General features: G+C 44.2%; 4 protein-coding genes across 4 annotated transcripts; 1 reads left to right on the top strand and 3 right to left on the bottom strand.

The window, feature by feature from the left end:
- Window positions 1-282: 282 nt before the first annotated feature.
- On the bottom strand, window positions 283-3,807 carry calm3b (calmodulin 3b (phosphorylase kinase, delta)). The gene is made up of 6 exons (XM_047020665.1): window positions 3,689-3,807; window positions 2,695-2,725; window positions 2,445-2,588; window positions 2,139-2,245; window positions 1,801-1,936; window positions 283-1,536 (listed from the first exon to the last, which is right to left on the bottom strand). The coding sequence occupies exons 1-6, from the start codon at window positions 3,689-3,691 to the stop codon at window positions 1,508-1,510; spliced, it is 450 nt and encodes a 149-aa protein (XP_046876621.1). The 5' UTR covers window positions 3,692-3,807; the 3' UTR covers window positions 283-1,507.
- Window positions 3,808-5,371: 1,564 nt separating this feature from the next.
- On the bottom strand, window positions 5,372-9,732 carry slc3a2b (solute carrier family 3 member 2b). The gene is made up of 9 exons (XM_047020622.1): window positions 9,625-9,732; window positions 8,805-9,059; window positions 8,417-8,607; window positions 7,806-7,979; window positions 7,569-7,663; window positions 7,224-7,366; window positions 6,545-6,860; window positions 6,318-6,389; window positions 5,372-6,152 (listed from the first exon to the last, which is right to left on the bottom strand). The coding sequence occupies exons 2-9, from the start codon at window positions 9,023-9,025 to the stop codon at window positions 5,808-5,810; spliced, it is 1,557 nt and encodes a 518-aa protein (XP_046876578.1). The 5' UTR covers window positions 9,026-9,059; window positions 9,625-9,732; the 3' UTR covers window positions 5,372-5,807.
- A 1,372-nt stretch (window positions 9,733-11,104) lies between these two features.
- tmem179bb (transmembrane protein 179Bb) lies at window positions 11,105-15,112 on the top strand. Its single transcript, XM_047020623.1, has 6 exons — window positions 11,105-11,362; window positions 12,483-12,657; window positions 13,302-13,498; window positions 13,802-13,939; window positions 14,205-14,283; window positions 14,456-15,112. The coding sequence occupies exons 2-6, from the start codon at window positions 12,553-12,555 to the stop codon at window positions 14,588-14,590; spliced, it is 654 nt and encodes a 217-aa protein (XP_046876579.1). The 5' UTR covers window positions 11,105-11,362; window positions 12,483-12,552; the 3' UTR covers window positions 14,591-15,112.
- A 1,744-nt stretch (window positions 15,113-16,856) lies between these two features.
- LOC124468160 (transmembrane protein 151B) lies at window positions 16,857-23,331 on the bottom strand. The gene is made up of 2 exons (XM_047020772.1): window positions 22,790-23,331; window positions 16,857-20,493 (listed from the first exon to the last, which is right to left on the bottom strand). The coding sequence occupies exons 1-2, from the start codon at window positions 22,847-22,849 to the stop codon at window positions 18,856-18,858; spliced, it is 1,698 nt and encodes a 565-aa protein (XP_046876728.1). The 5' UTR covers window positions 22,850-23,331; the 3' UTR covers window positions 16,857-18,855.

Genomic DNA, 23,331 nt, shown 5'->3' on the forward strand with positions numbered 1-23,331 from the left:
TCATAAGGTGTCCATTTCATTTATATTTGTTCAAAATAAACATGATTTATTTGCACCCATGTATCGGCTTTTTAATTGACATAAAAAATTGAAGATCCAAATGTTTGCATTTGTTTTTGGACGATCTCAAAATACTACTGTGATTTCTATGTTCTTCTGTCTTTAAGGGTCTAAAATGTATCATCTCAATGAACCCTTCCTTGATAAATGACTGTGTATAAGTGAGGAATGATGAACGGCATGTCATCACTTGTAATTTGAAGACAAAGACAGGAGTCTTGGTATAGAAACACTGGTCAAAGAGTTTATTTAGCAAGAAAACTGACATGAGTTTAGCCAATGGAATGCATAATCTCTCATTCACCCAAACAATGTATGACTTTACAGGGGAAGGGGGGGGGGGGGGAGGGAGAGAACAGGTAACTGGCAAAGTCTTCAAAAATGAAAAATTTCAGAACAGTAAAAAATAAAAGTCATAGGGAATGGGAGAAAGAATTCAAAATACATCAAAGTAAGAAGCCATCTAACTGAACATGCAGTATGGGGGTGCCAGAAGCGTAGGGCATCTTCGACACATTAGACCACAAGATTATTCACTAACACAAGTTAGGTACAAAACCACAAGCAGCACAATCTCAAAAAATCTTGGATTCAACCTTCCACCAGTAAGATGAGAAATGTCCCTTTCTTTTTCGCAAGGATGCTTTTAAAACCACCAACGAGTTTGAAAATGGATCATGCGGTGAACGGATTGAGGTCTTTTTCACCACTTTGTGTGAAAACAGTCTGGGCAATTTCATGTTTAGAGGATAAACTGACAATCTCAAAACAATTAACTTGACTGATTGGTAAACTTGTGTATTAATTTAAATATTTTATTATTGAATTGTAATACTTCCCACCAAGCTTTTAAATGACCATGTTATCATTACTAAAAATGTTTGTAAGTCAGTCAGGTTTTGAACAAATTTGCTTGGTATAACCGTTTAAAAGAAACTTCATGTCAGAAATGACTTGCTTATCTGTCTTGAAATACAAACACTAAACATGTCTTTTATAATCCTGTCCTGGGCAGTTTAGAGCAAACATTTACAACAGTCTGTTGAAAGAGACTATGCAATGTTCTCAAGTGGTTGAGAAAGCACAATAGAAAATGGATGCAAGCAGATAAGCACAAAAATCATTCCCAAAGAAATTAAGCATGCAATACTCTTGTCACACGTACATATATATGTATATATATGTATCAGCTTAAAATATTGTTCACTTGTTCCTCTTGATTAAACGCATTAGAATCTGTATGCTCGTATGTTGTTAATGGAAAAAAACCTTGATGTACCTGAATCAAGCAAACACTGATGTAGGGGAGGGGCAGGAAGGGGAAAACAAATGCAAAGCGGAAAAAAAGAATATTAATTAGGAGGATGGTTGAATGCTTGTTGAGTGTTGACAGTGAGAGTGCTGCCCACTGTTTGGTCTCATGTGGTAAGTCCTTTCCTTTTCTGATTTACTTTGCAGTCATCATCTGGACAAACTCTGCAAGACAAGACGAAGCAACAGGCTTCATTAACACAGATAGCACAGATTGGATGTGTTCCTGTTGACAGCGTTGTAAGACAACATGTACTACAAAAAGCTATCTTGAGTGCATTCAGCTTGCTACCAATAAAATAGAACAAGACGGTAATGATAATAATGTGATTTATTAATCATCGGAGCGAACCTGCGACCTCTCGCTCTGCAGTCATCCTCGATGACTGAGCTATACCAATCAGAACGAGATGATGTAGAGAAACTGACCTTCGTAGTTAACCTGGCCGTCTCCATCGATGTCCGCCTCCCTGATCATCTCATCCACCTCCTCGTCAGTCAGTTTCTCACCCAGATTCGTCATCACATGACGCAGTTCTGCAGCGCTGATGTAACCGTTGCCGTCCTGTAGCACAACAATCAACATTATTGTCATTTCTTACAATACCGCAATCAGAAAAGATTAAGTGTTGAATCGGAAACCATCAATTTAGATTTTTAAGCAAGTTACCTGCAGCCAATTGGGCTGATATTTTATAGGTCAGGATGCTTTGCAGAGTAATAGCATTAGGAATATTGAATGTAATCTTCCTATTTAAGCAGCTGACCTTGTCAAAAACTCTGAAGGCTTCTCTGATCTCTTCCTCGCTGTCGGTGTCCTTCATCTTCCTTGCCATCATGGTCAGAAACTCAGGAAAGTCAATAGTCCCATTACCTGTGGAACATGAAGCCTAACATGTTAACAGGAGTAAGATAGCATGGCTATAGGGGTGACAAAGCACACCTATAGGGGTGACAAAGCATGCCTTGGTGCAAGAAAAAACATCAAATGTTGGATCATGGATCTACTTCGGACATAGATAATGTCATCTGTAAGTGACAGAAGGGAGACAGATGACAATGGCCGTTCTCACCATCAGCGTCCACCTCGTTGATCATGTCTTGGAGCTCTGCCTCTGTGGGGTTTTGGCCCAGCGAGCGCATGACTGTGCCCAGCTCCTTGGTGGTGATGGTGCCATCTCCGTCCTTGTCGAACAGTGAGAAGGCCTCCTTGAACTCTGCACGATTTGAAGAAAAAAAGAAAAGGTAATTGTGTACGAATTTTTTTGGGGGGTCATCATTTTGCCGAAAAAAATAGTGTGTTATAAAAAGGAGGCATCATACCAGCAATTTGTTCCTCTGTCAGCTGGTCTGCCTGAAAATCAAATTATGGCATGCGAATTAGATTTATAACTGACAGAGACACAGATCACATGTTTTCATTGTCAAAAGCTGCAAGCGTCTAAAATAAGTCTGGTTTGCCCTGCACCCTATTTCCCATGTATGGCTTCGGTGTCCTAGAAAACACATTGTACGGGAAACGTTGGCTTGCAATGTCATTCTGTATTTAAAACGTCAACAGTTAAGACTGTGCGGAAAGAGTAGATGGACCAGGTAGGATATTACTGGTCAATGTGTTAGAATATTTCAAGTTCATTTACTAGCTAGGTCCAAACCGATGCAATGTCTCATTAACGTTATGTTAGCTTCGCTGTTAATTGCGCTGCACTCGCTGACAATCACTAGCCAGGTAGTTAGCCTAGCAATAGCGGTACTAACTAGCATTTAACCCGGCCTGTTGGGTGAATGGAGTCTAATAAGATAAGGACAAGACTTAAAACGGATGGTAAATCATTATATATATATACACACTAACCGTTAAGTAGAACGAATAGATTTAAATACATGTATCCTGGTTGGCTTGATAGATAGTTCTAGCTAATAGATACCAATCGCCGGCAAGTTCAGTCCCAGAGTTGTACAAGCAGGCCTACTCAACGTCGAAGGCGGGCATTCAGCCTACACTTGCTTCCCACTACAGATTACATGTCTAACAACCTCGCTAAAACATTTAAACATTCTGACTGGCGCTTGAAATCGATTACAAAGCAGATAAAGCCAAAAAATAGTTAATGGTCGTCTAAGTAGCAACCTAACGTCCACTATTTTGCTAACGTTAGCAAGTCATATTAGCAAGTGAGATAGCTCAATAGCTTATGCCAGGCTAGCTTGCTACATAATGTTGCTTAATTATCTTTATTGTTAGCTAGGGCTGCCTGTCTTTTCTGTGTTTGTGGAGCTATTCTAATGCCAGTTAATAACATAAATTATAACTTACCATTTTAAGATGATGGTTAGTGTGTTTAGTAGATGTGTGCCGCTAAGAAATAATCGACTGTATGGATTTCTGATGCTCCGCCCGGCTCACAGGTCTTCCGCGCTTTGCGCCACTGCACCGATGTGCCTGATTTCTGGTATTACTCCGCTTTGACTTATGTCAAACGAGACACTGCACTCCCTAGCAACTGAACTGTCTCCATGGTCGCCATTCGCCGACCTAATGGGTAAAAAGAGAAATAATGAAACAGATTCTGTTGTCTATTTTTCTGTAGATAACGTCGATTAACACAGTTATTTAGCATTATTTTTCAGTATGTGCGTTTGAAATACATTCACCTGTAATTTTATATGGATCCGCCAATATGCAAGTCTATTCTTTTTGGCATTGGCCTATGTCTTAATCTTAAGTTATATTTAATGTGTAGTATATTAAACCATATTCTCACAAATGGGTTCTTAAGGACTTGAAATAGAGAAACGGATGGTAGCGCATCAGCTGACCCGGTAAGCAGCACAAGATTGGTTTTCGGCCACCTGCAATGCGTCAGGGAGTCCTCTCGTGGTGGAGCGGCACGGACTATTTTAAAGCTACAGTAGCGTAAAGTGTAAAGAAGCGTACTGTATTGCAACGATCAGAGTAGCTACATTAAGGTCAACATTATTTTGAAACATATCTGCTTGTGTTCACTGTAAATTTGGGCACAAATGTGACTGTGTAGATTCTTGTTTGAAGCGTGGCCTGTAAGCCACCGACTAAATAGTTTTATGGGATTTTTGACATTGAAAAAGGCAAATAAAATCCCTCTTTCACTATACATACCAGTGTTACTCTCGTGAAAGTAGCATCGTCATGAAAAACATACCATGGTGTCAGAAAAGGCTATGGGTTTTCGTTTCACACAACTCCACTAAATCCTCCGCCAGTGGCCTACATGCGACCGCAATGTGGCAACCACGTGTTAGTCACACAAGCCACCTTAACATTCATTTAATAATATGGGATTTCACCGGTGCCAATCACTTGTTACTTATGTTTGGAATGCTGGTGTACTATGCTAGAGTAGCCTGTAAGTCTTTCACTATGTTTCAACTACATACTTTTATATTCAATGCCGTGATTGTCATGGATTTTTACAGTGGGTTAGTTTATTTTCCCATTGACCTCTCTCACGTTTGAAACCTGTCCATATAAAGCCTTATCACATTGAGGCAGTGTGCTATTATACATTGAGACAGTGCACTCTAGCACACCAGTAGCCCACTCTTAAATGTGTGGGTAATAAATTATTAAGATGTTTTAAAATAACCAGGAGTGACTGAGGTTCCATCCTGCATTATAGACGTGGATAAAGAATGACCTGAGACACCCGACAGTCAGGTGGCTGAGCGGTTAGGGAATCGGGCTAGTAATCTGAAGGTTACCAGTTCAATTCCCAGCCAAGCTAAAAGACGTTGTGTCCTTGGGCAAGGCACTTCACCCTACTTGCCTCAGGCAGAATGTCCCTGTACTTACTGTAAGTTGCTCTAGATAAGCTAAATGACTTAATGTAAATGTCACCGCCATTAAAGTGTGAAGTTAGTTGATAGCAATGAGGTGAAGGTTGTCTTCATATCTTCGGAGATGGAGTAATATGCTCAATCCAGTCAAGAGTGAGTTTAAAATAAATGGCAAGACATCAGGTTTAAAGTGAATTTAGTTTTAATTCCCCTTATTTTTTTGTCATGCTTCTAGAGGGAATAACAGTAGCCTTTTTTTGTGGCTATTGTTGTCTGATGTACATATTTTAGTCACAAGGAGCAGTCTTTTTTTTGTAACATCAGAAAGGAGAGTTTTACCACAAGACACTGTAACAGCTTTAAAACATCTTCTAAAGAATATAAAAAGTCAAAACTTTTAAAAAGCTTCCCTCCCCAGCTAACATGGAATGTAATTTCAGTAACAGCACATTTCACATCTGTGTTCAAGTAACTAAAAATGCACGTGCTGAAAAAACAAAAAAACCAGCGCCAGTGTACGATCAATACAGTGCATCACTTGACATTTAAAATGTAACAGAATGCCCTAAAAACAGAAAACTAAAACACCATTAGACACAAATGACACCTCTTCTAGCCTTCTAACCCAGATAGGGGAAGTGGAGCAGGACAGCCTGCCCTGGGCCAACCACCAGTGCAGAGAGGTCAACTGAGCTGTCTGGGACCAGAGCAGAGTCAGTGCTCACCCGGACCATGGCCTCTTTTGGCAGCTCAGGGTGGGTCAGGTCAAGGGTCACGGCCTCTCCCCCCCAGTTGACGGCTGCCACGTATCGTACGCTCTGGTCCCACACACGGAGGTAGGCCAGGGTGGAGGTGGAGTTGAAGAGGGGGATGTAGTCACCGTGCTGAAGGGATCGCTCCTTCCCACGCAGGTCACTCAGGGTCTTGAAGAAGTTGCGGTTCGACAGCCTCTGGGCCCTCTCCTCCTGGGAAGTCAATTATGAAGACAGAAAAAAAGGTCAGCCATGCAAGTCTAGCAATTTCAAAGGAATCCCTGCATCCCCACCCATGGGATATCCTTTTTGTAATAAAAAAATAAATGTGCAGCTCATTTCTAAAAGAGAAAATGAAATACATCAGCATTATGTTACCTTGAGAGTGCCGTTCAGCTCTTCAGGTTCCTCCTGAGGGTCCCACAGCATCTTAGGAACCTTGGAAGTCGCCTGTTAAGAGACAAGCTATTCATCACACACCCCTCAACACAGGAGAACCAGCACAGGATACAGATCTATAATACAGCAACCGACATCCCGCCTCACCATTTTCACACACATAAATCACACAATCATTCTGTATACAGCCCCCCATGGAGACTCACCTCGTCCTCCAGGCCTATCTCATCTCCATAGTTGAAGACAGGGGTCCCAGGCAGGGTGAACATGAGCAGCTGATGGAGGTTGACCTTGGTGGACCCCACCAGAGAGGCCAAGTGGCCCTGGGTCCTGTCCCCGATTCCCCAGGCCAGCTGGGTCTGCTTTGAGGTGTCATACAGATACTGAACCACCTGGGCCCAGTCCATCCCTGTCATCCTAGCAGACCGTAGGACTCCAGACATGAGCAGATCCACCCCAGTGGAGTTCTGGAGGACGCTGACCTCCATGGGAGAGGATTTGTCCGTAACTCCAATCAGAATCCTAAAAGGGGGGGGGGGGGGGGGGAAGGACACATTTGTTTATCATCTGAAATAAAGTTGACAGTAGTTGAAGAAGCATGTCAGAGAAATGGCTTCACGCCCTGTGGTTCTAGTTAACGCCACTAGAGGGGAGAAGGTGACACGTAAAACAAAAACGATGAATCAGTAAGCAGAGCTCTAACTCCTCAATTATACAAAGGAACACCAATTGGTTTAGATAAATGAACCATTAAATGAACCTTCTCAAGGATCAATAGGATAATAAATTCAATTTAATCTGTAGAGCCCCTCTCAAAAGCAGTCAGAGGGCTTCACTGATGCCCACAGATCGACACCTATAGGCAGACTTTAGTAGATGACATACCTCTTCTTCTCCACATCCGTTCCGTTGTTCTGGACAATAGCTCGGATGTCAGCCCAGAGAGAAGGAACCACGGAAGCCACACGTTCCACCCCAGACAGCTGGACCCCGTCTACGCCCTGGCTCCGCCAGAACATCAGATCAGCCTGGGGAAAGGAGCCAAACATTAACAACCCCTCACAACTCACAACGCGCCAAGATAACCCCCCTTCACCTTCACTCATGTATACACATATATTAATCTAACATACACACATTTTTCACACACAATTATAATCATCGATTACAATTATTTAAATATTAGATTTTAATTTCTACCATACATATCAGTAGCATGTGGATTCTCACCTTGAGTTTCTCGGCAACCTCTGTGACACTGACGTTAGAGAACCACGGCTCACTGCCCTGGTAGTTTGGAGTCAGATCCAGGATCACATTAATGCCTGAACAAAAACAATAACAAAATAGATATAAATGAAAATAGATATCCAAATTCCAGGCCTTAATTCACCAACGCTATTTGATTGGTTGGCAAACTAAAGGAAATTCCAATGATCTTTTTAGGACCAGAATGGCAAAACTCACTCTTCTTGTGCGCTGCCTGTATGAGACCCTTGAACTGCTCCAGGGATCCAGCTTCTGATGATACCTCCTTGAAATCCAGTTTCTTGGGGTCGTCGGCTGGGGCAACGTGGATGGGTCCCACCACCAGGGCCTTCACCTTCAGCTGGCCCAGACTGTCGATCTTCTCCTCCACACCTGTCAGACAGCAGAACAAAAATGTTATGACAAATACAACAGTTAAAAGTGCTGGTGGATAAGCGTGTAAGGTTTCACCACAAGGGCCACAACCTTCGTTTCAAATGCAAAAGGTTGTGACCCTTTGCAGGCCCCGTTAGAAATGTGCATACTCAGTAGCAGGAAGAGTGGAAGACACGAGGAGGGAGTTTATTTTTATTTTTTGGCCTGAGTCACAGGAAGAGGTCAGCACGTTTCGAGTGTTGCTAGGTGACAGCTGCTGCTTCAGACTAAGTGCTTCAGCAGATTCAGCCACGCCGACACGTGAACGCTACTCATCCCTGTAATCAACACTACCCTTCTGCAACCCCCACCCCCCTCATCATTGCCCCCATTTTCCAGAGATCCTTATTTAAGAGCCCCCACAAACTCAGTGCCCTCAGCCTGGGTGAAAGTACCTTTGAGATTTTGAGAGTCTGAGAAAGCCTTCACGTCCCCAATTTGGTACAGAGGTCCGTAGTTCCACCAGTTCATCTCAGGGAGGTCTTTGCAGCGAGGTGCCTGCACGATGATGGCCACCGCTCCGGCAAGCATCCCCAGCCAGCCCAGCCAGAAGAGGATCAGGAGGGCCCAGCGGGTCCTGACCCAACTGGGGTAGAGACAAGGGAGGGAAGGAGATGGGGATTAAGATTAAGGGAGATTAATTTACATTTTGATTGAACATCAATTTATAATACATTTGGTTAATTGTATGTAATGTAGTGATGAATGGATACAATGTCAATGCTAAATATAGGCAGTCTTTGTTCCTATCCAAACAAAATACGTATAGAATACGGTTCTCACCCTGGGGTGCCAGCTACCCTGAGAAGCTCCTCTTTGGACAGGCCAGTAAATTTACTCTCCTTTTCATCTGGGATTTTCACTTTCACGCTGCCATTTTTCTCCGTCCCTGTGGGGGAGACGGCTTCTCCATTTCCCGTCTCGTTGGCAGTCATCGGCTGCTTCTCCTGATCCATCTCGTTGAGCTCCACATCTTTCAGGTCTACCTCGGTGTCTTTGCTCATTGTGGCGGTCCCACTTAAGTCTCACTTAATATTTCTTCAGATAAAAAAATACAGGGGAAATTACAGACAACGTTTCAGGTCAAGACATTTTCTCGTGGCTGTCAAACTGAGCAAATAAACCGGTTCGAGTCACAACACATGCGCAATGGTATCAACCTCTAGGAGGAAATGTCAATGTGACATTGCATCACCTGAAATAGGCACAATGTGTTGAAAGCCCAAATGCCACACAAAACCCAACAAAACTACAACTTATGAGATATTTTTGATAAATGTGACGCATTAGGCTCCGTCTAACAAACCCGTTAACAACGTGGGCACGGCAAACCGGATTAATCTAGTTCAATTCGCGTGCTCGCTTTGTATTAACGCGCTAAAACTATTGTCAACCTTAATAGGAATAAAATGTGCAGCTCTGCTTACCACCAAAAAGAGACTATTCCATTATTTGTATATTAGGCTACAATTATATAAACAATATTTTATATTTAACTAAACAATACAAATGTTCAAAATAATAAAATAAAAACGACTCCCCTCTAGAATGCATTGATTTTACATGGCAATATATATGAGCAGAATTTAATACAATGGTTTACCTGAAGAAGTTGACTGGATCTTAATTAGATTGATGGTTCTCCCTGCTACTATAGCTCAGAAAATGTTTATTTCGAAGCATCAGTGATGGTAGTGGTTATATAGCAAGCCGTCATGTCCTCAAGCCGACAACTGCCCAAAATAATTAAGGAGGCGCTGCCACGAACGCTAAAACTATTTTGGTATTTTCTGTAATGGGGTTAAATTAATTATCCTGAGTGAACTTTCGCACAATTAATTATGCTATATAACGACGCCCATCTCGTGAGAAAGTCGCCAGATCAGTGCGTATTATCTTCTGGAATCCTAACAATGGATACGACCTTAACTAGTCACCTCCGTGTACCCCACCCCACGCTCATGTTTTCGTAAATTGTGACAAACAAGTGCTGTACTACTTGATGTAGCTATATTTGTTCAATACCCAGAAAAATTAACATAAAACCAAAGCCGTTGTACCTTGTTTTTGTTTTGAATTGCGAATTGGCTTCAAGAAATCATGTGTATTTTATAACGTCAAAGGATGTCATTTCTATCAAATCTTATTAACTGAATGTAGGCTATGGATAACATTTGAGGAACATCAAAACAAGTTGAATGAGAATGCATGGTTCAAAAGTGGCATAACATTTAAAACTCAAAAAAGCCTAACCCCCCTTAACTAGAGGAACTGGCTCCCAAATTCTGTCTAACACATTCAAAGCCTCTTTGTTTCAATAATCTCTGACCTCATGGTCTAAAAATCTAAAGTTTTAAATAATTTCTAATCCAGGCTGTCTAGATCTGGAATTTTGACCACATTAAAATGACCTGCATTCTTATTCTACCACCTATTAAGATAATGTATAAATACTCAAGATAACATATTTACGCAAAGAGAACATTGGGAAATGCCCTATTGACAAACTAATCATGACACAATCAAGACAGACGCAATCAATTTTTGCAGTCAATGCCAGATCAATGTAAACCATGTTAACTGAAACCACCTCCACCGAGTCTGATTATGGCTCCTAAAGTCAGTATCCAGACTGTTCTGACCACTGAAATATGTCTAGGTCTCCCAGTTCCAGGATTTGATCCAGGGTCTGTACCCAGGATCTGAAGATGTGCATGAACATTGTTTGTGTTCATTGCCTACACCCTGTGTTCCTGCTGTCGGAAAACGTGCCGCACATGTGCTCTGCAATCTGAAGCATGTGAGGCGAGGAAGGAGGTGTGGGTTCCATGGAAAGGAAGTCCAAGTATGGTGGTTGATATATAGTGTGGGTTTTAATATAGTACATGCTAAAGTAATGCAGGAGGGGTAGGTTAGGTACTTTGAGAAAGTGTCCTGTCTTTCTGTGTTAATATGCAGTGTACAGAGAGACCAGTTATTATCAAAAAAACGTTTTGTTTATGTCTCTGCATGTGGGGGGCGGAGGCAGGGAGACAGGGGTGTTTGGTGTCATGTCAACACGCCTGAGCACATTGTGTTCCTGGTCTTCTTAAAAAGACAGACTACAGGAACAATATTTTGATTTGCAAGATATGAGGGACAAGATTACAGGCTTCTCCTGCTTTACCCCATAGATCAGGGGTTCCCAATCCCGAAGACAAGGATTGGGAACCCCTGCCATAGATCAATGGTGGTGCTCTCTTTTAAGTTTGTAAAAATACTCTGATTAGATCAGTGTTGCTCCGAATATAGTCTGTGATCTCATCAAGCAATGGAAGGACCTACGGAATTAAAACGAAAAGGCAGGTCCCTGACTTGGAACATGTCATTGTTGTTATTAACAGACAAACTGTCATCCTAGGTCCCATATGAAAAGTATCTAAGTTAGCATGTCATCCAGACAGCATACCTTACATCTCCTTTTTAAACTGGATTTTTAAACTGGCTTTTTAAACTGGCTATATGACATGGCTATCTGACCTGTAGCCTACAGGATTGGGCATGTTGCGTCATGATGTATCCTCATTTATTGGATCAGGTTTAGCCTTCTATGAATGTGTGCAAAATCACAGGGTGAGGGATATTGAATTGCATTTGTATTCACACGGACCCCTGACTGTATTGGGTATTCAAATTCACATGGCTCGACAGTGTCATGATAATGAGTACGGTTCTGATTTGATCTTGTTCCTTTGCTTTGGCAGCAGAACGGATATTAAAATGTCAGAGATCCGTTCAAGTCAGGCCAGGCACTATTGTCGCAAGAACATTAGCCTATATCTGACAAAATAACGTCAGTATAAATCTCTCCGAATGTATAAGAGCTAGGGTAGTTTGAGATCTGATGACGTCCTAGAAATTAATTTAAGTTTCTTAATTTCTTAATTCTGAAAGTGTTAGATTATCCTTAATCAGTTTCGAAGTAGCTGAAGGTGAAGGGACAGTATTGAACTTTTTACAATGGCAACCTGCAAGCATGTAGCCTGGATCAAAATGGTTGTGAGAATCCGATTCGTTTAACCTACATACAGTCTTAATCCGCTGTTGCTCGGAACTGGTGATTCTTTGTTACACAGCGCCGTTCTGTGGTCATAAATGTAAATGCAGGTTAAAGAAAGTCGAGTTCTTGAGTATTAACTTTATAAACAATTTACTTGTAAATTTCATATAAAACTGTATAAAAAAACTGATATGCAGACTATCGTTTAATATATTCAGAATGTACTTTTTTTACAGGTTTGGCCCCTTCTCTAATGTCTTGCGCACGCAAAAGTAACAAGACAATCACATTCCAAGAAATAGTGCAGTAGCCTATGAATGCATTGTATTCTTTCAATTAATCTAATAATGATTTGCAATATATGCAAAAACTGCAACATTGTAGGAAACGAAGGCTCTCGGTTGACAGTGTGTCTTTTGCAGATGGTTTGGTCCACAAGGCGCGTCTAGATTGGTTCTATAAGCCAGCGAAAGAATTTGTTCAAATGCACAAATGTCCGGGATGGTCTTGCCGTGGCTCCTTATTCTGGAGATGGTGTTGTATGCTGGCTGCTTCATTTGTGGAATAATAACAGCTGCCTCGCTGACCATCACTCAGGTAGGCCTTTAACTAGTTTTATAATTTGAACTCTTTACATTGCAAATAGCCTATATTTTGAACTTGTAACCTGGTAACTCCAAAGGCCTATCCTGGAAAATGTTTAACGTTATCATAAACACTAATGAGTTTCCCTATGTAACATCAAAGGATATGATATAGGCCTAGATTGAATTTCCCTATACAGTATTTTGTGCGTTTTAAATACTTAGACCCTACTGTTTAATATAAGATACGAAAATGAGGGTGGAACTTTTTCAACTGTATGGAGAATGAGAGTGATCATGGATGTAAAAACTAAATCTGGAATTCCACCTCTATTGAATTAGTGTCCTAGCTGCATCTATTCAGGGCCGGAGACAGAGAGACCTCTGTTTGAAAGGCTTCTTTAGCGCGGCTTTCTGTTAAGCATGTTAATTGGAAACCGTGTGTTTCCCCCAGCGCTGAGCCAACACCGTCTCGGTATCATTGTCTATGATTATTTCAGATATCCGGGTTTAGACATTTGATGAAAAATAAATAAAAATAAACATACACTAATCAGTGGGCATATCGCATATGGATTATTTTAGAGTAGCACAATGGCAAATATGTTTGTAAAACTGTAATTCTGTGCTAAACGCATCCATTTATGTGTGTTCCAGGGTCACTTTGCAGGCCAGTGCGTGTTATACGGGACAGTTCTATACAACACTACAGGCAAAAACTTGGTCCTGCAGAGCCCCAGCCATCCCTCCTTATGCTACTTTATTTCGGCCATCTCTGTGTGTGTATCCATCTACTGCTTCTCTCTCACGCTCTACTGGATCTACACTTGCTGTGTGGATGAGGAGGTCAACAGGTGACGTACCACAGCCACCAACAGGGGCACCAGATAGTCTTAACATCGACAACAAATATCATGAATGGTTTATTAACCTTGTATGATCAAATTATTAATGCAATGATGTAATTATTTACATTCAATCATATTAAGAGTATTTTGTATTTTTCACCTTCTATAATGATATTATACATGTCATTATATTTTATTAACATTTAGGCCTACTTAAGATGGATTCAAATATAACAAAGAGGGTGTTGCACATGTGTCCTTGTGATCCTAAATGCGTCACGTTTGATTCCTCCCTCCGGCCGTCCTCAGAGAGAGAGTGTGGCTGAACGTGACTCTGTGTGTTTGCGGGGTTGTGCTGTTCTTCCTGGTGGTGTCGGGATGCACCTTGAGGATTGGGAGAGAGCGTCTGTGTCTGTCGGCTCGCCACAACGTGCCATCCTTAGACGGGTGAGGAGTGAGGGCACGACAACGGACTCATCCGTCTTTTCCTTTCAGAGACGTTTGTCACTGGGGAAACATGATCACGTGTGGTGCATTGTTCACTGGCCCCGACCACTGACATTTCTGATCCTTGACTTTCAACTGTACTTTCCATATGCACAATTTATTATGTCCCTTTGGATAAAAGCGTCTGCGAAATGAATCCAATGTCAAACGTGTTCCACGCCACTGTCCTGTGTTCTTTTGTGTAAATTATTTGGTTTTGTTTTAGCTGTGAAGAGGCCGAGAATGTAACCTGGGCCAGCCCTAATACTGGAACACAGTTCTACTCAGGTTTATGCAGCTCTGAGGTGCGTCCTGGCATTCCCATTTTTAAACCTCGCCCCAGACTACGTTTCAAAACGCCTGTTAATAAACAGATTTGAACATTTTGAATGGTGCTGATTAATAAGAGCTTACCCTAACCAAATGTAATGATTTGGAACATGTGGTTTCTTATTCCCTTCTTCTTCTGTTGTCCAGCGGTCAGTGTGGGTCAACTTCTTCTTCTGGGTTGTGATCGTGGTGGTGGTGTTGGTGCAGAGACGTCAGGAGATGCAGTCTGAGTCACTATGGCGTGTCTCAGAGAGAGAGCCCTTCTTCCACCGCCCAGTCTGACCCCTGACCTCTTCTCCAGGTCACCACACCCTGGATCCTGCATGGGAACCTTCCAGAATGGGTCTGAACTGAGTGTGGGTGTTGACATGTGGTAGGGAACAACTGTGAATCAGGTTTATCCAGATATAATATTGTCTGCTACAGAAATGGAGAGGTGCAAAGTGCTGAATATTATTTTCAGCTTGGTTGAAGATGAGATTGAGAGATAGTGACATAAGTAACATGATATCAACAAACTGCCAAAGACTAATAGGATCAAAATCAATAATTGTCCTTGCATGACATAGTCAGACTTTCTTTTTTGACAAACGTGGACGCTTTTTTATTGACATGGTACATTTGCCTCTAACTCAAACTTCACAATCGTCTTAAACTAAATACATACATTCTGTTAAGGAAATGCAATTCATTGAAAGAAGGTTGGTGCAAAATGTTTGTTTCACGATAGACAATCATGGTTTCATTTCCACGCATTACCCTAATATTTGAAGTTCAACAAATAAAAGCCTCTCATGTAATTTTTCTAAAATCTCACGACTCCATTTTCACCCCATCCCTCATCAACCCCCCCAACTCTCTCTCTCACAGTTGCCTGCTCAGTTTACGACATTGTCTTTCTTTCGCTTCGAAAGCCGCTTTGGTGTCCAGCAACTCCTCCAGGTTCCTTCGCATGGCGGCCATGTCTGCCTGCACGGCCTGGCTGTGCTCTCGCAGGCTAAGTGTCTCCTGCCTCAGCTGGGCGCTCACCACGGCCAGCTGGCCGCTCTGCGCCTGGCACCGGGTCTGCAGCCTGACAGCCTCCGCCAGCACAGCCTCCACGCTGAGCACCACAGAGTCCACCTGCTCCTTAGACATCGGGATGGGTGGGTGGGTTGTAGGTTAAGAGGTTGTTTGGGGGGAGGGGAGGTTGTAAGGGGTTAAGAGGTTGTTTCGGTGGAGGGGACGGAAGGGGGGGTTAGGGGGGTCAGAGGCTGTTGGGTTGGGCTGGGTGGTTGTAAGGGGTTAAAAGCTTGTTTGGGTGGAGTGGCGGGGGGGCGTTAGGGGGGTCAGAGGCTGTTGGGTGGTTGTAAGGGGTTAAGAGGTTGTTTGGGTGGAGGGGAGGAATGGGGGGGTTTAGGGGGGTCAGAGGCTGTTGGGTTGGGCTGGGTGGCAGGATGGGATATGACACTGTTGGAGGTTGAGGGTTACAAAGAAAACGATCAAGAGATGTCAGACCCTAGGGGTATAAGCATGAGGGGCAGACGGACAGGGTGAAGTGTAGGAGAGAAGTGTCGGATGGTAGGTTAGTGGATGGTAGGAGCAGGAAGACAAGTGCACAAACACAGAGCTGAACTAGCCAAACCTTAGGACAAATACAAAGTGAACTTGACTGGCGTGATTTAACGTCGCTGTACAGTTCACATTAAAACCACTTTCGAATCCACAGCCCTCCTCTTGTGAATGTTCATGAATACTATGATTGACGGCAGCTATTGTCTTGATCATCTTCTGCAAGCAGCTTACTGCTAATCTTATTTCTTCTGTCTTATTTTCTGGTGACAAAACTCCCACCACTTACTGTGTCAACAGCGAAATGGAATAAACGACTACTTGTATTCTAATTTAAAGAGGCTTACATGACTATAAATATAAATCACACCAATGTTATGTTTCGTTCCTGTTCTGTAACTGGAATTCCAAATAGAAAGTATCATCCATGTACTAACAAATGCTTTACACTAATTTAGATAAGAAACCAAGAATGGAAAAATCTCCTATTTGTCACTTACCACAACTTGAACAGTTTCACGTGTGGAAAACGTGCACAGTGTTTGCTATCTCGAGATTTTTCCTCATCTCTCAGGTCCCAACACAGTGGATGTCCAGCTTGTGTTTCACATGAAACATGATGGGTCACAGTCCCGCCCCAAATCCAGATTATGGATGGAAGGAGGGGAGAGAGAGGAAGGAGGGAGAGAGAGGAGGAAGGCAGAGAGAGGAAGGAAGATGAAAGGAAGGAGGGAAGAGAGGAAGGGAGAGAGGGAAAGCAGCCAAAAGACTGTGGCTTGAATGTACTTGGACATGCAGTCGCTTTCATGTCATCATCCATAGTTTTCATGTCATCATCCATAGTTTTCATGCAAACCAAATCCACCAGTTAAATAACAGATTACTGGTCATCATGATAATATAAATTGTTACTACAAATATATTATTTGATGAATATATTATCAACAAATTCTACACAACAACAAAAAAGACAATGAGAAAACATTAAAGTTGACAGACTTTATTAGTGCTTCTGTGCCACTACCATACTCAACATGATCACATTCAATATGGATTTGTAATAGTTAATAATTAATGAGTTTCCATAGTCATTGTCATGATTTGATGTGCTTTTGTATTTCACTAGGGTTAGCGTTACACACACTGACTTCACTGTGGTGCTTAACGATGCCAGTACTTGATTACTGTTCAATATAGGAAATTACCTGTTAAAATGTTCGTGCTAGGAGATTGAGACAACTTTAAGCAAGATTGTGCTTAAAAACATGCACCTAAAGTAGGTGCGTTTGTATGAACAGCAGAGCGCATATTAGCGTGCTGGTCTGTATCTGGGTATTGGTATTTACTGTGTTTAGTTGTGCTTGGACACGATACGTTTATTTAAACCACATTACACTGAGCGGGTAATGTTGATTTGTGTGCCGAGTAAACTAATCTAGATCACGACAATGAATGTATTCAGTTAGCAGGTGCTTTTCTCCAAAGGGATGTACAATGTGGAATCTTAACCTAGCTACACAGTCAAATACTCTCTCACTGAGCTATACCAATTCCTCAGAAATTTCTGAATTACCAGAGCTATCTGACAGTGACAGACAGAGAGATATTCAGATAATTTTTTTCTACTTGCAACATTAACAAATATGACAATATTTGATGATATGCGTCAAGGTTTCTTCACACACAGTATTGTTGATGGGACCAACAGAAAGACGAGAGAATGTGGATATGGGACAGCGGATATGGGACTGCAACCCAGCTGACCTCACACGGTGATGTCACAGTGGGTATACCTGAGACTTGGAGGAACCCCGATGCTTTATAAAAGTGGAGAAAGACACGTGACCGAGATTTGGAAAAGGGGGGGGGGGAAGGGGTGTCGTGTTTCAGGAAGAACAGAGAAGGAGCAATTTGAGTCGCTCAGGTGCGATCTCTCTCCCGCTCTGCCCGCTGGACGTGCGTCCTCCCCCTGCTATGTCCACCGTGTCCCCCCCTGGTCCAGCTGGGACAGCAAGGACCGGACGCGTCTTCATCCCACCCAGCCATGGCACCAGCTCTGATCTCCAGTAGGACCCTTCAGGACTCATCGCATCACTACGGAGGACGTTTGTATACTATTAGATACTACTGAATGATCTAAATTAATACGCCTGTAGGTGAACATTTTGCGTCTGGATGTTCCTATACTGTGTGTTTCTGATCACATGTCATTACTGCCATCCTGTTTGGCAGGTATAGTTATAAGAGGATTGTTGAGTTTTGGACTGTCTATGCAATCATGCTGCTTCTGATGACGTCACTATATTATCTATGTTAAATATGTTTTAATATTGATATACTGAAGGTAAATCTACTGCATTACAATTGTTCTGTCCATGTGCAACCTGAACGTTTAACTATAACCACATTGTTTTCTTTACAGAGACCAATTTGCAGATTCGGCTTGAAAAGCTTAACTTGTCTTTCCTTCACAACTACCTTCTCCGACCTGCCACCTAACACCTAAATGCAGAGAGCCTCTTAGACAACCTAACATTTCACTGAGTCACACATCTGTTGATGCTGGAGGAAACATGCAAAGAACAGCTTCCGTTTCGTACGAAGGCGGCCATTTTGTAGTTCTGATGGTACTTTTTCCCCTGGTATTCACTTCATAGTTGTGTGTGGTTCTGTACTATAACATAAAAGTGCAACTCGTGCACTGTGTGCCACAGAAGACATTTGACATTGTCCCTCACAACAGTCTTGTTATAATCTCAAACTTCAACCCATTTTTCGGATAAGGAAGGTCAACCTTACAGGGCCAGATTGTGTTTTCCGGTCACCGTGTCTAAACCATTCAATTCAACCATCTAACAGCATTCCAATCTTGTCCTCATCTCCACACACAGACCGTCCCTCTACTTCCTTATTCTACTCTTTCTCGTTCCATAGTTTCAGTTGTGTATATCACCATAGCCAATCGCAGTGTATATCACCCTAACCAATCGCAGGGACTATCCCGTGTCCAGGTCTCCGCCTCCATGACAGCTCTCCTCACCGTGGACGATAAGAACGGGGAAGTGGAGAGCTTCCTGATAGGCTGGAGGCCTCTCCGTTAGCCCCTCCCTGACCTCTGACCTCCCTCCCTCCACATGCTCCCCGTCCTCCTGCAGCCGAACCTCGTTCTCATCCTCTTCGTCTCCGTCTCCCACCAGGACCCCCCTGCCCTCCTCGTTGGTCCTCCGCAGCCCAAGAAACCCTCCCCCTCCTCCCCCGTCGTCTCCCCGGCCTCCCAGTCCTCCGCCCAGGCTCCTGGAGTGGAACAGGCAGGCCTGACGCACTGTGTGCAGGCGCCCCAGAGAGAACACGCTACGGCTGAGAGCCAGCCTCCCTCCGCCCCCTATCCTCCCCACCGTCCCGCTCCGCAAAGACCCGGCGCCCATCGCAACGTTGCCCCTGACGCGCGAGGGCAGCGAGGAGCTGCTGGTGGACCTGCAGCACCTGGGGCAGCTCTGGAGGACGTAGCTGGAGTTCCTCCTCGTCAGGTTGTGCGGCGTGGGCGCCAGTGTGCTGGTGTTGAGGTCCATCAACACCGCCTCGGAGTAACTGGGGACCATCTGCTGGTTGCAGCGAATGTGCCATTCCAGTTCGGTGATGTCCACCGTGTTGACCCTGGAGATGACGCGCAGCCTGGGGCCTCCGCGCTCCCGTGCCCCCAGACCGTGACGGTAGCTCCCCGCCTCAGCGCTGTCGTTGTCGTTGGCGTCCTCGTTCTCGCCGAAAAGCTTCTCAACGTGGTAGTGGACGTAGGCAGTCCGGTACTCTGAGATGACGCGCAGTGGCCAGGACAAGAGCAGGGCAGAGGCCAGCCAGAACACGTGTCGTCGGGAGAACCAGGGTTGCTGCGCGGGGTCGGGGAACGCCAGCATGTTCTCCCGGAAGTCGACGTTCTTCAGGTGCATGCCCTCGCGCGCCTCCATGTAGTCGTCCAGACCTTCGTTGTCGGCGAAGAAGCAAGCACGCTGGGTGAGGTAGGCAGCCTCGGCACGGGCGGAGGAGAAGGAGAAGCACTTGGTGAAGCGAAGGCGGGTAGCGGCGTGTTCCAGAAGCCCCAGGAGCTCCTTGGAAACGTCTTTCACGCCGTGCCGGGTGTAGTCGAACTCGGAGCTGGAGGCGTGCGTGTTGACCCGCTCGTGGTAGACCTGCGTGGTAGTGTAGGCGTCGCCGTTGCGATAGCGCGTCACCTGACGCGTCCGGCGGACGTAGTGGTAGCTGATGGCCTTCCACCAGATGCAGGGCATGGCCTGCTGCAGCCTCTGGACGCGGTCGTACACCTGGCTAATCTCCACCCTCGCCAGCGAGGCCGTCTTGGAGTAGCAGTGCCAGCACTCCACCAGGTAGACGATGTAGAGCATGACCAGGAAGGCCACGGGGATGTAGACGTAGCCGTTTGAGCAGGGGCTGTCGTGGTAGAGCCGGGCTCGGCCGCCGTAGTAGAGGCCGTGGTCGTCGGCGGCCATGACGGTGACTCGGTACAGAGAGCACCAGCTGAGCGTGCCAAAGCAGCCGAACATGAGCAGCGTGAGGAGCAGGCATTTCCAGTGTGACTCTCGACACAGGGAGCTGGGGAGGGAGGGTTTACAGGGACGCTGCTACAGGGTACAGGGAGAGGGTTTGGAGAACAGGGGGTGGGAGAGAGGGGCGGGGCAAGGTATGGAGAACAGGGGGAGAGGGGCGAGGGGGAGAGGTAGGCACACAGACATTTTGTTAGAAAGTTATAAATGGGAGATAAAGTCAAGGCTCAGGGACAAAGCACGATGTTTGTAAACAGGAAGTGTGAGAGGATAACAGGAAAGATAACGATGGGTTGAGTATCGTTAGAGATGTGAATGGGATGTCGATCAAAGCGTTGCGGTTGAGAGGGACAAGACAAATGATGATGAGTTATAGTTGCCAAAGGGAGGGGGGAAAGAAAGATAGGTAGGAGGATTAGGCGAGGTAAACAACAGGAGAAGAGAGACAAGGAAAGGAGAGGATTAAAACCTGATATTCTGCTTCTGATTGGGAAGCAGAATGCATTGACTTTCATTCCCTATGTCCCCATCTGGTCTGCTTTGCCCCGCACCCTTCTCACGCTGAAAACTAGATGCATCATCTCAGTCTCTGGAGACGTGTTCACATTTCCTGGCAGAGTGTAACCCATACCGCACACAGCCCCTCTTAAGCACAGGGTTTTAGCGGACATTGGAAAAGCCTGATGCTTTTAGACCTCATTAGAGTGGGGGGAGAGTGCAGATTGCAGTCTTCTGCCAGAGGCAGTGAAAGGTACCATGGCACAGGCAGAATGATAAAGCAGAACATGCTTAGAATGGCTCTTGGACGGGACTAAGTAAAGGAAGAGAGGGAGTGGCACCCTGTAGAATCAAAAGGATTCTGGGAGGAGTCAGATAATAACATACATTTAGCTGATGCTTTTATCCAAAGTGATGTAAAGAAGTAGAGGGGGGGGTGATTTGAACTTATGACCTCTTGATCTGTAGTCAAGTGCTCTAACCACCGAGCTATACCCTCTCAAAAAGACCCCCCTGTCTCAACTGTACCCCTGCTGGGTGTCAGCTCTGTAAAAGGACAGGCTGATGCCACGACTGAAGATATGGATTCAGCTTAGTGGAGGTGAAAGGGGTTTAATTGCACTGCCAGTCGAGGTCTGGAGAGCAAAGCAGATAGAATGTCTATGTTATTCCTCACAGTGAGAGAGACAGAAATAATGTGTGCGTGCGTGTGTGTGGGAGGGTTTTAATGATGGGCCATCTCTCAATGTGCCCTGCACTAAAAAGCCAATTAGCTAGGAAGATAAAAAAGACAGAGAAAGGAAGGGGAGTTATAAATGAAAAAAGACTTCCCTTTTCCACTGAATGTATTGACAGTAAGGCCGTGAAACGACTTTGTGCCACATTGATCAGAGTAATTTTCCTTTAAAGAGACACTTATTATCCTGTCCTGATGGTCTAATCAGGTTCTCTCTGTCTAATGGTAGTTAATGTCTACAATAAAAAACAATAGTGTTGCTTATCCATACCCTGTCTCGGTTGGCGTTGTAACTAAGGCAATGCTGGTTCACAACAAAGTTTACTGTACAGAATAAGGCTTAAAGTTTTGCCAAACGCTGTGCACTAGTAGGCTATCTGCCACTGTTTTGGAATCGAGCAAGATTTCCTTACTTATTCGTCTTACTTGAAGGCGTTAGATGGAAAATAAGAGCTGACTTGTGGTCCTTGTTAGTTAGATTACATTGTCAAATGTCCTGGGAAAGATTTGACCAGAATATGTGCGCTGCCCTAAGCATCACATCTTTGGGAGCACAGCGAGGTGGAAAAATGGATGCTCACTGCACGTCCAGACATTACAGACGGCTAACAAGACATTACAGACGGCTAGCATTAATGAGCAAGGATCATTAATAAATATCACCTGTGCTCGTCTTAAAGTCCATACGGTGATTAATGAACATTTGAAGCCTTTAACTTGCTAATCTATCTATACAATGTTAGAGATTAATGGTTCCTCTTGTAAGATAAGTCATGTCGCATATCCAACATTTCTCCTCCTGTTCCAACTGCATTGCAGTTCAGTCTCTCCGTTAACGAAAGGCGACTCTTCTAGTAACCTTGTGGGGCACAATGCTAAAATCTACGAGCGTATGGTCTTGCGCTGGAAACTGATGTGAGCTCGACACTCAAACCCCCCATCTCAAACTGCACAGCTTTTTGCGCTCAACATGTTGGTCTCGGAGTGAAGGATTTTGTTGCCACTTGACTGTGTTAAGGGAGTGTTAAAATGGTAAACTAACACATAAACTACATGTTTAGTACATTCTCAAGCGCATATAGCGTGCACGCACACACAAACAGGAACCCACGTAGACACACAGACAAACCAACGTTCTACCTCTTCTCTCCCACCCACGTTGAGAAAGGGCGCTTCTCCGGTCACGGTCACTGCAGGCATCTTTGCTCGCTCCTCACTTGCTACGGTTTGGCAGTAGATATCGGAGTTCTGTTACCCACGAAATTGGGAACAGTGTCCAGATTTCTTTTAACATATGTTGAGTCAACATTCTGCATTTTTTATTTCGATTCCCCACGAGCCGACATTCTCAAGCAGTCTCCTGGTTAGCCAAGTTCTCTCGACTAAAACGGCATTGCCGCCTCAGTTCCAAACCTCTCACTTTAGCGTAATCATCTTTTCCGGTGATGATATCCGAAGAGCTTGCGTAGCCGCCGTGGTTCTTCCAACATTACTCATTTCTAACCAAAATCGACACACAGGGGAGACAGAAGGCAGAAAATAGCCTTGCTGACTGTGCCAGTAGCCTAAACTGTGATGTATGTCAATTCTCTATACTGTCGTGCGAATCTCCATTAAGAAATAAATCTCGCATGATTATTCCAATTTTACTCCGCCCCCTTACGTCACGTAACAGCCGAGTA

The sequence above is a fragment of the Hypomesus transpacificus genome, chromosome 5 (genome assembly GCF_021917145.1).
Source record: "Hypomesus transpacificus isolate Combined female chromosome 5, fHypTra1, whole genome shotgun sequence".
Lineage (NCBI taxonomy): Eukaryota > Metazoa > Chordata > Actinopteri > Osmeriformes > Osmeridae > Hypomesus > Hypomesus transpacificus.

Bases quoted from the DNA above. Each gene is read 5' to 3' on its own strand.
- tmem179bb (XM_047020623.1), top strand. From the start codon at position 12,553: ATGTCCGGGATGGTCTTGCCGTGGCTCCTTATTCTGGAGATGGTGTTG. The intron at 13,940-14,204 runs GTGAGGAGTGAG...GTTTTGTTTTAG, and splicing joins AACGTGCCATCCTTAGACGG to CTGTGAAGAGGCCGAGAATG. The intron at 14,284-14,455 runs GTGCGTCCTGGC...TCTGTTGTCCAG, and splicing joins CAGGTTTATGCAGCTCTGAG to CGGTCAGTGTGGGTCAACTT.
- LOC124468160 (XM_047020772.1), bottom strand. From the start codon at position 22,849: ATGCCTGCAGTGACCGTGACCGGAGAAGCGCCCTTTCTCAACGTGGGT. The intron at 20,494-22,789 runs GTAGAACGTTGG...TGTACCCTGTAG, and splicing joins ACGTGGGTGGGAGAGAAGAG to CAGCGTCCCTGTAAACCCTC.
- calm3b (XM_047020665.1), bottom strand. The intron at 2,589-2,694 runs GTATGATGCCTC...CAAATCGTGCAG, and splicing joins GACAGAGGAACAAATTGCTG to AGTTCAAGGAGGCCTTCTCA. The intron at 1,937-2,138 runs GTCAGCTGCTTA...GTTGTGCTACAG, and splicing joins CCTTCAGAGTTTTTGACAAG to GACGGCAACGGTTACATCAG.
- slc3a2b (XM_047020622.1), bottom strand. From the start codon at position 9,025: ATGAGCAAAGACACCGAGGTAGACCTGAAAGATGTGGAGCTCAACGAG. The intron at 7,367-7,568 runs GTGAGAATCCAC...TCCTTTCCCCAG, and splicing joins AGGTTGCCGAGAAACTCAAG to GCTGATCTGATGTTCTGGCG. The intron at 6,153-6,317 runs GTAACATAATGC...TTGACTTCCCAG, and splicing joins AGCTGAACGGCACTCTCAAG to GAGGAGAGGGCCCAGAGGCT.